Source organism: Pseudophryne corroboree, chromosome 11 (assembly GCF_028390025.1).
Source record: "Pseudophryne corroboree isolate aPseCor3 chromosome 11, aPseCor3.hap2, whole genome shotgun sequence".
NCBI lineage: Eukaryota > Metazoa > Chordata > Amphibia > Anura > Myobatrachidae > Pseudophryne > Pseudophryne corroboree.
The window spans coordinates 93,700,600-93,714,389 of NC_086454.1; the positions used below are offsets into that span (position 1 = coordinate 93,700,600).

The 13,790-nt window shown below is 44.5% G+C and overlaps 1 protein-coding gene across 1 annotated transcript in view; it reads left to right on the forward strand.

The window, feature by feature from the left end:
- MTCH2 (mitochondrial carrier 2) overlaps positions 1 to 5,189 on the forward strand; it is a 55,241-nt gene extending 50,052 nt beyond the window's left edge. Inside the window, exons 11-13 of the mRNA XM_063944557.1 lie at positions 494 to 561; positions 645 to 720; positions 4,895 to 5,189. Coding sequence (XP_063800627.1) covers positions 494 to 561; positions 645 to 720; positions 4,895 to 4,981 — 231 coding nt within the window. The 3' untranslated portion in view covers positions 4,982 to 5,189. The remainder of the gene's footprint in view (positions 1 to 493; positions 562 to 644; positions 721 to 4,894) is intronic.
- The last annotated feature ends 8,601 nt before the right edge of the window (positions 5,190 to 13,790 follow it).

Below are 13,790 nucleotides of genomic sequence, written 5' to 3' on the forward strand. Positions count from 1 at the left end.
GTACCTGGGTATTGTGAGGCCTGGGAGATGTTGTAGAGCTATGCTTGAGATAAAGTTGTGAGTCAGGGAGACCTGTGGCCCTCCAGCTGCTGTGGAACTACACTTCCCAGATAGCCTGTCTCAGTTTTAGCATGCCTTAATAGCGAAACTGTGGCAGGGCATGGTGGGATGTGTAGTTCCACAGCAGCTGGAGGGCCACAGGTTGAAGGCCCATGTGTTAGACGGTCACTTCAGGAATGTAGGTGACCTTTATAGGTGTTATCAGAAATATACAGCAGATAAGCTTTGTAAGCAAAGTTGTGCATAAGATTAGCACATTGATGTCATGTTTTTATCCCAAAACCCTTTTGTAGGGATTAACAGGTGAAGAATAATAGTGTTATATTGGTTGACTGTATCGGATTGTTACTTTTCTTCTTTTATATCTATTCTATTCCTGAGTATAGTTTGGCCATGTTGTCTCATCTACATCTTTTTCTCCCTGTGTCCCTAGTTCCTGGCCAGTATGCTGACTTACCCATTTGTCCTAGTCTCTAACCTCATGGCTGTAAATAACTGCGGGTGAGTATGATATCTAGGCACTGTCAGCCCACAGCTTGTTCTCTCCTAGTCTTCTAATAGATGCACCTGTGTTTCTGTTCTAGGCTGGCTGGGGGCAGCCTTCCCTACGCCCCTGTATACACGTCCTGGATAGACTGCTGGAGACAGCTCAGCAGAGAGGTACTGTACTGTATATCTTCACACCAACCTGCCAGGCTTGCAGCACAATCAGTTCCTAAGACTTTTCTTACCAATTACCTTATTTGTGAATTGAGAGGAAATGGTCTAAAAATACATCAAATGACGCAAAAATAATGTGGGGAGATAGATATGTACACTATGATGAAATGTAATATGTCCAAAGTTTTTGACACAGTGGTGAAGAGCCCCATACAGCTATAAATTATCCTAGTATATATTTTCAACAGTGTAGGCAATGCAGAGTGTAGGCAATGCAGACTAGTAACCCCTGTGTGTATAATTACTCAGCACAGTGAATGGGCGGAATTCAATTCTTTTCACCCCTTTCCACACCCGTTCTGTTTCTACTGACAGGCATGGTATAATAATTTGTTTGCTACCCCCGGTGTAGTGAGAGCGCCCAACCCTTTACGCAGCTAAATATATAGAAAAAGGAACCTTGACGTGTCATCACCGCAGCTGGAATGGATTTGTTAGACCAATATATACACATATAGTAAAACGAAGAAAAAAAGTACCAGCACTGTGAGGTGTTTGTCTGAAACATAGTATACACAATGGATCAGTTGCATAAAATATTTAATAAGAAAATATCAATAGATTACATAACAAAATGTTAAAATATTATTACAGGTTGAGTATCCCTTATCCAAAATGCTTGGGACCAGAGTTGTTTTGGATACAGGATTTTTCCGTATTTTGGAATAATTGCATACCATAATGAGATATCATGGTGATGGGACCTAAATCTAAGCACAGAATACATTTATGTTTCATATACACCTTATACACACAGCCTGAAGGTAATTTTAGCCAATATTTTTTATAACTTTGTGCATTAAACAAAGTGTGTGTACATTCACACAATTCATTTATGTTTCATATACACCTTATACACACAGCCTGAAGGTCATTTAATACAATATTTTTAATAACTTTGTGTATTAAACAGAGTTTGTGTACATTGAGCCATCAAAAAACAAAGGTTTCACTATCTCACTCTCACTCAAAAAAGTCCGTATTTCGGAATATTCCGTATTTCGGAATATTTGGATATGGGATACTCAACCTGTATAAAACTTGAGGTAATAAACTCTGAGAGTATGAATTAGGCTGCTATATCTGACCGTATCAACAATATGGATCCCAGATTTGCGTGTATCACATGGACTTATATATATATATATATATATATATATATATATATATATATATATATATATATATATATATATATATATATATATATATATATATATTAGTTCAGCTGGTATTACCCTCTTGGGAAAACTCACACACTGTTCCACAGATGTAGGCAGGTGGTCCGTCTGTGCAGGTTCAGTAAAGGGGTTCCCATAAATCGCTGAAGTAGTTGATGTGGAAAGAAAAGTTCATCCAGCAGTGAAATCCTTTAATGGAAAAAGTCCCTATCTGGATCCGTCAGTGGTAAACTGCAATGTCAGTCCTTGCAGCAATGAGCGTAACGCGTTTCCCTGAGCCAGGTCGCGCGGCTTCATTAGAAGTAACTCTGAGTGCACTAGAGCCTTTTTTTATACCTCACAAATGAGTAATACATTATCAGCTGTGTACACAATAAAATATTGATCCATCGTTAGCAACAGTTTATATAATAATATGAAGGCAGTCCTAAAAAAATCAATTTTAATCTAGTTTCATAGCTATTAAATATGAAATCAAGTAAAAGAACTTTAGTAAAGTTAATTGTTGCGGTCACATGACCAATAGACCCACTCACCACTTTACGCAGCTAAACCTGATTACTATGGGCGCGATATGCGCAATAACGGGGATCACTTTAGAAAGGAGGTTGGGCGTGATACAGTATATCATTTGAATACCGCCCTATGAATGTGTATTTCTGTTACAAGTGCTGACACTATTGCTCCATATGTTCAGATGACACTTTTGCATCATGGGTTCAAAGTCCCACTCATACTCCATGTTGTACCATAAAAAAAACTGCAGATTTTCCTCTGTATCTCTCCCAGTGAATGTCTGAGCTGTTATTGGCGATAGTGTAATAACCAGCGGGGAGATCCTAAACACTGAAACAAAGTATGGGAAGTAGGTAGTTCCGCAATCGGAGTAATGTAGAATTTTGGGCTGGGTATAGTGAATTCCACTGTGAAGGTTCTCCATGATGGTCATATATAGTGTTGCATCAAACAATGGGGCAGATGTATTAACCTGGAGACGGCATAAGGAAGTAATAAACCAGTGATATGTGCAAGGTGATACACACACCAGCCAATCAGTTCCTAACTGCTAATTTACATATTGGAGCGGATTGGCTGATGTGTTTATCACCTTGCATTTGTCACTGGTTTATCACTTCCTTATGCCTTCTCCAGGTTAATACATCTACCCCAATAACAGAAAGCACTCTCTTTATTGCATGGGGCACTCAGCCTACTGATATGTAAGACTTAACTTTTAATAGGATATGGTAAAATAGGACCATGTCCTCATTACGCAAAACAGCAAAATGACCATACAATTCCAAGCTCTGGCACAATCCTGTCGTTTCCAGCTACGCAACATTGCTCGTATCAGGATATATCTCTCCCAGAGTGCAACTAAACTCATCATCCACTCACTGGTCATCTCACGACTTGACTACTGCAATGTCCTCCTCACTGGCCTTGCTTGCTCCCATCTTGCTCCCCTCCAATCTGTCCTGAACTCCGCAGCTAGGCTTATCTTCCTCTCCCGCCGCACCACATCTGCCACTCCCCTTCAACAAAATCTACACTGGCTCCCATTCCCCTACAGAATCCTCTTCAAACTCCTCACCCTCACATACAAGGCCATCTCTAATTCCACTGCTCCCTACATCTCCAACCTCCTTTCCCTTCATACTCCCTCCCGCCCCCTGCGGTCGACTAATGACCGTCGCCTCTCCACCGCCCTGGTCACTGCTTCCCATGCACGAGTTCAGGATTTTGCCCGTGCTGCACCCCTTCAGTGGAACGCACTCCCCCGCTCCATTAGACTCTCCCCAAGCTTGCAAAGCTTCAAACGGGCACTAAAAACCCACCTATTCATCAAAGCATACCCTCCCGATGCATAACCCAGTACTTTAGCCGTGCCTCCACCCCCCTGCCTCATGCCGTGAACATCTCAGCTTTGCTTGCATACTGCCATCAGGCTACCTCCCAATTGCCTGCACCACTTGTCATCTGTCTGTCGCCCCTCCCCAATAGATTGTTAGCTCTTCAGAGCAGGGCCCTCTTTCCTCTTGTTATCTAAGCCCTCGTCTCAACACATTTCACTCACAGCTCTCCCCTACTCAATGACCATCTTTATCCTGCTAGTAAAGGCTCATCTCCATCTATGGCCACCAGCCTCTAGTAGTACGATGATCACTCCCTCAATACTTACATCTTAGCTGTATTATGTCTTGAGAATGTGTGCTGCTCTGTTACCTGTACTCTATTTCTGTTATTTATTTACTGTAATGCAATGTTTTGTCCCCTGTACTGTCCTTTGTACGGCGCTGCGAAACACATGTGGCGCCTTATAAATAAAATGTAGTAATAATAATAATAATAATACAATTCTCTGCTCTGTAGAATGAGACTAGATTAATGAGGGCAAAGACCTCAAGGTACTCCAATACATGAATGGAGAGGCAGAACCATTTAAAAACTTCTCACAATGATACAATCCGAAGTAAATCACCATACTATGACCATAGGTCAAACGGCAAAGACTTTTGTAAATGTCTCTCCATCAACATATTTGCCTACCTTGAGGTTTTTGCCCACCTTAATCTGGTCTTTTTCTATGGACTATAGAATTGGACCATAGCTGCTGCTTTTTTGTAAGCATCCGCTTCCTGGTGAAGACTTAAAACGGCACTTGGTCATTGTAATGCACACCGGGCTTTAAACTGAATGGGTGCCCCTTTAAATTTAAACCTCCAACCTGCTGGGAAGCGTCAACTTACAAAAGTCGCTTCTTCATAAATAAAGCACCTATTTGGAATTAGTCGCATCTACACAACTGGATGGGAGAAGTGAGTGCACGGGCCACCAGATAACTGGGCTTTCCAATGTATGTGTAGTATGATGCTATATAAAATGAAGGTACGATTTCCAACTTTTTACGTCATCGCTCTTTTTGTTTGTAGGGAAACACAACTCGGGGAAACAGCCTGTTTTTCCGCAAGGTGCCTGCAGGAAAGAGCTACGTTTATGCACAGAAGAGATTTTATTGAGGAGCATCAGGGTCCCTGCCTGTACCTGTCGCTGTTCAACTTTCAGTGGGATGGGGGGGCGGGGGGGAGAGTATTTGTTTAATTTGTACACATTTTGTTTACAATTATGTATGATTTTTCATTTTAATAATCATTCATTATTGAGAACTGAAGACTGTGTATAACTTTGTTTTTAGCTGCCAAATAACACCATTCATTTCTCCACGTGGCCTATGTCTTGGCATTTAAAAAAAAAAGATGGCGTCTTCAAGTTAATGCAGTTTAAGCAGCATCATGTAATTATTATGTTTAAAATCTTGAGTTTTATTCATAACTGTGGTCAGTAGCTCAGAGATCCAATTTGTATGTAGCCAACCTTAAAGAACACTAAACCTATGAAAAGGGTTACTAAAGCCATTTATATCTATCTTTATCTATCATACTCATTCATCCATGTTGAACACTGGGGTATAGTAAGTGGTGGGAGGAGCATGGCAATAGTTTCTGCTACTCAAGCACCTCCTCCTCCCCTCTGATTGGCTTGCAACACACTCAGTTTGTTTTAAGTGCTTGATGGAGCCAGGCAGACACCTGATGGCGTTTTTTTTTTGTGTGTTTTGTTTTTTCCCCCATTCCATGGTGGGTTCTGGAACTTTTTCATCTCACTACTTGTGTTCTTTTCTACGGTTATGTTCTTTCTTCTTTTTTACTAACCTTTGGTACTTACAAATACGGACGGTGAAAAAAATCGATTTACAGAAGACTCTTGTGTGGGTGCACTCTTGTATTGATTTGTTTATATGAAAATATTAAAACATAACTTTTATTATCTAATGAATTTAAAATAAAATCCACACTTGCATAGTCCACCACAATTAATCAATAAAATGTAATGATACATATATATTACTCAGCCCGCCAGCATCTGAGAGATATCATATATAATTGATGTGGCTGATTAGTATAAAAGGCTAGAGCGAGTATAAGCAAAAGCCAATCAATTTGTAGATTGGAAACTTTGGAAATGTTCTGGTTAGTCCATGCTGGTAGACTTGAGGAGGGGTATAGACACTATGGCTCTACACCCTAATCCTATCCAACCAGCACAAGCTCAGCTTGTGTTAATAAGACCTCCAGGGGTCAATGAACTGGACTGTTGTGGGGAGTATAGATCCTTGATTGTATTGAAACTTGTCAGATCTATGAGGTATCAGGGAAGGCGGTACTTAGGAAGAATATTCAGTGTCCAGTAAAAGAATGAGCTAGAGGGATTATTGGAGAAAAAATTTGGTGATCCTGCTGTTGGTATATAGTCGAGAAAGGTCATGAATTACAACACCGAGTATTCTCTGGGGGTCCCCCTCACAGATACTGGCCCAGCCCACCACCGTTTTGCTTCCAGGATCGGGCTCTGTCGGTGGGGTATGGTAGTAATTTCTCGGGCCCACTATGACCGACTTACCAATGAGAGTGCACCAAAGGAAGATTTGGGAGAGAAGACAGAAAAAGTGGCGGATCTGCTGTCTACATTAGGCAACAGGATTACCCTGTGGATCATAGATGAGAGTCCGCGGATATAATAGAGAGGGAAATTAGAGCAAGAGAGAAGGTAGAAAAGAAGGGAGAGGAGTGAATTGGGACTGTCACTGGTGTCAATATTGATATCAGACCGGAACTATGTCCAAATTGAGGTTGTTGTGCATAAGACAAAATGATTGGCAATACTTTTCCAGCATGAACTAAGGACGTAAGGAGTACTTTCTGGATCCTGGTAACCTGAGACTGACCCAGGGACCGGTACACTTTTATTCATTCATCTGACCCCATATACCAATAACAATGGCATTGGTACAGACATTTCTCTAACGTCCTAGTGGATGCTGGGGACTCCGTCAGGACCATGGGGGTAGCGGCTCCGCAGGAGACAGGGCACAAAAAGTAAGCTTTTAGGATCACATGGTGTGTACTGGCTCCTCCCCCCATGACCCTCCTCCAAGCCTCAGTTAGGTTTTTGTGCCCGTCCGAGCAGGGTGCAATCTAGGTGGCTATCATAAAGAGCTGCTTAGAAAAAGTTTTTTAGGTTTCTTATTTTCAGTGAGTCCTGCTGGCAACAGGCTCACTGCTACGAGGGACTTAGGGGAGAGAAGTGAACTCACCTGCGTGCAGGATGGATTTGCTTCTTAGGCTACTGGACACCATTCGCTCCAGAGGGATCGAACACAGGCCCAGCCATGGAGTCCGGTCCCGGAGCCGTGCCGCCGACCCCCCTTGCAGATGCCGAAGTTGAAGAGGTCCAGAGGTCCGGAAACAGGCGGCAGAAGACTTTCAGTCTTCATAAGGTAGCGCACAGCACTGCAGCTGTGCGCCATTGTTGTCGGCACACTTCACACCAGCGGTCACTGAGGGTGCAGGGCGCTGGGGGGGGCGCCCTGGGCAGCAATGTATAATACCTTTTTCTATGGCTAAAATACATCACATATAGCCCTTGAGGCTATATGGATGTATTTAACCCCTGCCATATATCGCAAACTCTGGGAGAAGAGCCCGCCTTTTTAGGGGGCGGGGCCTATTCTCAGCACACAGCGCCATTTTCCTGCTCAGCTCCGCTGTGAGGAAGGCTCCCAGGACTCTCCCCTGCACTGCACTACAGAAACAGGGTAAAACAGAGAAGGGGGGCATATTTTGGTGATATTTTTATATATTAAGCGCATATAACAGAAACAACACCTTTTAGGGTTGTTTATATACATTTTTATAGCGCTTTGGTGTGTGCTGGCAAACTCTCCCTCTGTCTCCCCAAAGGGCTAGTGGGGTCCTGTCTTCGATAAGAGCATTCCCTGTGTGTCTGCTGTGTGTCGGTACGTGTGTGTCGACATGTATGAGGACGATGTTGGTGTGGAGGCGGAGCAATTGCCGGTAATGGTGATGTCACCCCCTAGGGAGTCGACACCGGAATGGATGGCTTTAATTATGGAATTACGTGATAATGTTAGCACGCTGCAAAAGTCAGTTGACGACATGAGACGGACGGAAAACCAGTTAGTACCTGTCCAGGCGTCTCAGGCACCGTCAGGGGCTGTAAAACGTCCCTTACCTCAGTCAGTCGACACAGGTACCGACACAGATGAATCTAGTGTCGACGGTGAAGAAAGAAACGTATTTTCCAATAGGGCCACACGTTATATGATTACGGCAATGAAGGAGGCTTTGCATATCTCTGATACTGCAGGTACCTCAAAGGGGGGTATTATGTGGGGTGTGAAAAAACTACCTGTAGCTTTTCCAGAATCAGAGGAATTGAATGACGTGTGTGATGAAGCGTGGGTTAACCCTGATAGAAAACTGCTAATTTCAAAGAAGTTATTGGCATTATACCCTTTCCCACCAGAGGTTAGGGCGCGCTGGGAAACACCCCCTAGGGTGGATAAGGCGCTCACACGCTTATCAAAACAAGTGGCGTACCGTCTCCTGATACGGCCGCCCTCAAGGATCCAGCTGATAGGAGGCTGGAAACTACCCTGAAGAGTATATACACACATACTGGTGTTATACTGCGACCAGCAATAGCCTCAGCCTGGATGTGCAGTGCTGGGGTAGTGTGGTCGGATTCCCTGACTGAAAATATTGATACCCTGGATAGGGACAGTATTTTATTGACTATAGAGCAATTAAAGGATGCTTTTCTTTATATGCGAGATGCTCAGAGGGATATTTGCACTCTGGCATCGAGAGTAAGTGCGATGTCCATATCTGCCAGAAGAAGTTTATGGACGCGACAGTGGTCAGGTGATGCGGATTCCAAACGGCATATGGAAGTATTGCCGTATAAAGGAGAGGAATTATTTGGGGTCGGTCTATCGGATCTGGTGGCCACGGCAACAGCCGGAAAATCCACTTTTTTACCTCCGGTCACCTCCCAACAGAAAAAGACACCGTCTTTTCAGCCGCAGTCCTTTCGTTCCTATAAGAACAAGCGGGCAAAAGGACAGTCATATTTGCCCAGAGGCAAAGGAAGGGGTAAGAGGGTGCAGCAAGCAACTACTTCCCACGAACAGAAGCCCTCCCCGGCTTCTACAAAGCCCTCAGCATGACGCTGGGGCTGTGCAAGCGGACTCAGGGGCGGTGGGGGGTCGACTAAAGATTTTCAGCACACAGTGGGCGCGCTCACAGGTGGACCCTTGGATCCTGCAGGTAGTATCTCAGGGTTACAAGTTGGAATTCGAAAAGTCTCCCCCTCGCCGGTTCCTAAAGTCTGCTTTACCAACGTCTCCCTCAGAAAGGGCGACGGTATTGGAAGCCATTCACAAGCTGTATTCTCAGCAGGTGAAAGTCAAGGTACCCCTCCTACAACAGGGAAAGGGGTATTATTCCACACTATTTGTGGTACCGAAGCCGGACGGTTCGGTAAGACCTATTCTAAATCTGAAATCCTTGAACCTGTACATACAAAAATTCAAGTTCAAGATGGAGTCACTCAGAGCAGTGATAGCGAATCTGGAAGAAGGGGACTTCATGGTGTCCCTGGACATAAAAGATGCTTATCTGCATGTCCCAATTTACCCTTCACACCAAGGGTATCTCAGGTTCGTGATACAAAACTGTCATTATCAGTTTCAAACGCTGCCGTTTGGTTTGTCCATGGCACCTCGGGTCTTTACCAAGGTAATGGCCGAAATGATGGTTCTTCTACGAAGAAAAGGCGTATTAATTATCCCTTACTTGGACGATCTCCTGATAAGGGCAAGGTCCAGAGAACAGCTGGAAGTCGGAGTAGCACTAACCCAAGTAGTGCTTCAACAACACGGGTGGATTCTGAATCTTCCAAAATCTCAATTGACCCCGACGACACGTCTGCTGTTCCTGGGAATGATTCTGGACACTGTTCAGAAAAAGGTGTTTCTCCCGGAGGAGAAAGCAAGGGAGTTATCCGAACTTGTCAGGAACCTCCTAAAACCAGGAAATGTGTCAGTACATCAATGCACAAGAGTCCTGGGAAAGATGGTGGCTTCTTACGAAGCAATTCCATTCGGCAGATTCCACGCACGAATATTTCAGTGGGATCTGCTGGACAAATGGTCCGGATCGCATCTGCACATGCATCAGCGGATAACACTGTCACCAAGAACAAGGGTGTCTCTTCTGTGGTGGTTGCAGAGTGCCCATCTGTTAGAGGGCCGCAGATTCGGCATACAGGACTGGGTCCTGGTGACTACGGATGCCAGCCTACGAGGCTGGGGAGCAGTCACACAGGGAAGAAACTTCCAGGGCGTGTGGTCAAACCTGGAGACGTCTCTTCACATAAATATACTGGAGCTAAGAGCGATTTACAATGCTCTAAGCCTGGCAAAACCGCTGCTTCAGGGTCAGCCGGTGTTGATCCAGTCGGACAACATCACGCAGTCGCCCACGTAAACAGACAGGGCGGCACGAGAAGCAGAAGAGCAATGACAGAAGCTGCAAGGATTCTTCGCTGGGCGGAAAATCATGTCATAGCACTGTCAGCAGTGTTCATTCCGGGAGTGGACAACTGGGAAGCAGACTTCCTCAGCAGACACGACCTCCACCCGGGAGAGTGGGGACTTCATCCAGAAGTCTTCCACATGATTGTGAACCGTTGGGAAAAACCAAAGGTGGACATGATGGCGTCCCGCCTCAACAAGAAACTGGACAGATATTGCGCCAGGTCAAGAGACCCTCAGGCAATAGCTGTGGACGCTCTGGTAACACCGTGGGTGTACCAGTCCGTGTATGTGTTTCCTCCTCTGCCTCTCATACCAAAGGTACTGAGAATTATACGGCTACGGGGAGTAAGAACAATACTCGTGGCTCCGGATTGGCCGAGAAGGACTTGGTACCCGGAACTTCAAGAGATGCTCACGGAAGAGCCGTGGCCTCTACCGTTAAGAAGGGATCTGCTTCAGCAGGGACCTTGTATGTTCCAAGACTTACCGCGACTGCGTTTGACGGCATGGCGGTTGAACGCCGGATTCTAAAAGAAAAGGGCATTCCAGAGGAAGTTATTCCTACCTTGATTAAAGCCAGGAAGGAAGTGACCGCACAACATTATCACCGCATTTGGAGAAAATATGTTGCGTGGTGTGAGGCCAAGAAGGCCCCAACGGAGGAATTTCAATTGGGTCGATTCCTACATTTCCTGCAGGCAGGATGGTCTATGGGCCTCAAATTGGGGTCTATTAAGGTTCAAATTTCGGCCTTATCGATTTTCTTCCAGAAAGAATTGGCTTCAGTGCCTGAAGTACAAACCTTTGTCAAAGGTGTACTACATATACAGCCCCCGATTGTGCCTCCAGTGGCACCGTGGAATCTCAACGTAGTTTTGGATTTTCTCAAATCCCATTGGTTTGAGCCGCTCAAATCGGTAGATTTGAAGTATCTTACATGGAAAGTAACCATGCTACTGGCCCTGGCTTCAGCCAGGAGAGTATCAGAGTTGGCGGCTTTATCGTACAAAAGCCCATATCTGATTTTCCATTCGGACAGGGCAGAACTGCGGACGCGTCCTCAGTTTCTGCCTAAGGTGGTTTCGGCTTTTCACTTGAACCAGCCTATTGTGGTGCCTGCGGCTACTAGCGACTTGGAGGACTCCAAGTTGCTGGACGTTGTCAGAGCATTGAAAATATATATTTCAAGGACGGCTGGAGTCAGAAAATCTGACTCGCTGTTTATCCTGTATGCACCCAACAAGATGGGTGCTCCTGCGTCTAAGCAGACGATTGCTTGTTGGATCTGTAGCACAATCCAACTTGCACATTCTGTGGCAGGCCTGCCACAGCCTAAATCTGTAAATGCCCACTCCACAAGGAAGGTGGGCTCATCTTGGGCGGCTGCCCGAGGGGTCTCGGCATTACAACTTTGCCGAGCAGCTACGTGGTCAGGGGAGAACACGTTTGTAAAATTTTACAAATTTGATACTCTGGCTAAGGAGGACCTGGAGTTCTCTCATTCGGTGCTGCAGAGTCATCCGCACTCTCCCGCCCGTTTGGGAGCTTTGGTATAATCCCCATGGTCCTGACGGAGTCCCCAGCATCCACTAGGACGTTAGAGAAAATAAGAATTTACTTACCGATAATTCTATTTCTCATAGTCCGTAGTGGATGCTGGGCGCCCATCCCAAGTGCGGATTGTCTGCAATACTTGTACATAGTTATTGTTACAAAAATCGGGTTATTATTGTTGTGAGCCATCTTTTCAGAGGCTTCTTCGTTGTTATCATACTGTTAACTGGGTTCAAATCACAAGTTGTACGGTGTGATTGGTGTGGCTGGTATGAGTCTTACCCGGGATTCAAGATCCTTCCTTATTGTGTACGCTCGTCCGGGCACAGTACCTAACTGAGGCTTGGAGGAGGGTCATGGGGGGAGGAGCCAGTACACACCATGTGATCCTAAAAGCTTACTTTTTGTGCCCTGTCTCCTGCGGAGCCGCTACCCCCATGGTCCTGACGGAGTCCCCAGCATCCACTACGGACTATGAGAAATAGAATTATCGGTAAGTAAATTCTTATTTTAATCCTCTTACAGGATTGATCTATGCCAACTCTTAACTCACATACATCTGAGGAACGCAGGATTTTGGCTAGTTTTTGGACAGATACTGTTTCATCACATTGCTTCTAGCCTATATAACATATATTATACCGTTTTTTTAATAGTGAAGAAATTGCTGAAAGATTAACCTATTAAAAAAACGATCTTGGAAGCAAAACGGTGGTGGACTGGGCCAGTATCTGTGAGGGGGACCCCCAGAGAATACCCGGTGTTGTAATTCATGACCTTTCTCGACTATATACCAACAGCAGGATCACCACATTTTTTTCTCCAATAATCCCTCTAGCTCATTCTTTTACTTGACACTGAATATTCTTCCTAAGTACCGCCTTCCCTGATACCTCATAGATCTGACAAGTTTCAATACAATCAAGGATCTATACTCCCCACAACAGTCCAGTTCATTGACCCCTGGAGGTCTTATTAACACAAGCTGAGCTTGTGCTGGTTGGATAGGATTAGGGTGTAGAGCCAGTGTGTCTACATCCCTCCTCAAGTCTATCAGCATAGACTAACCAGAACATTTCCAAATTTTCCAATCTACAAATTGATTGGCTTCTGCTTATACTCGCTCTAGCCTTTCTATTCTAATCAGCAACAACAATTATATATGGTATCTCTCAGAGATGCTGGCGGGCTGAGTAATATATATGTATCATTACATTTTATTGATTAATTGTGGTGGACTATGCAAGTGTGGATTTTATTTTAAATTAGATAATAAAAGTTGTGTTTTAATATTTTCATATAAACAAATCAATACAAGAGTGCACCCACACGAGTCTTCTGTAAATCGATTTTCTTCTGAGCTTTCCTCTGATTCTGGGTGCACCACCAGGCATAAATAGGAATTATTCCTGTACATTGTAGTTTATTCTGGTACCTTACCACTTATTTTGAACCGTCAGGACTGGTGTGGAATCAAACCTATTCTTTGAAATACTGATGGTGGCAAGCCATTTTGGGTATGCAGGGGGAGGATCCTAAGGAACAGCAATTCATTGGGGGTTTTTTTTTTTTTAAGTGTCCAGGATGCAATCACCATTTACAATGTCCACCGTGGAATTGGGAGAAGGATTTAATATAACTTCAAAAATACCTAAGGTCAAATAGTACTTTCTAATTTGTGTTAGCGACCATTTTAGCCACACCTATTGCTAACTGGTGCGTAGAGTGAAGCATTCAGCCACTCAGTCCCCAGAGACCAGCATTAGATGTAGAAGGGGGTTATACTGAAGAGAAGAGCTGTGTGGCACTGTCCT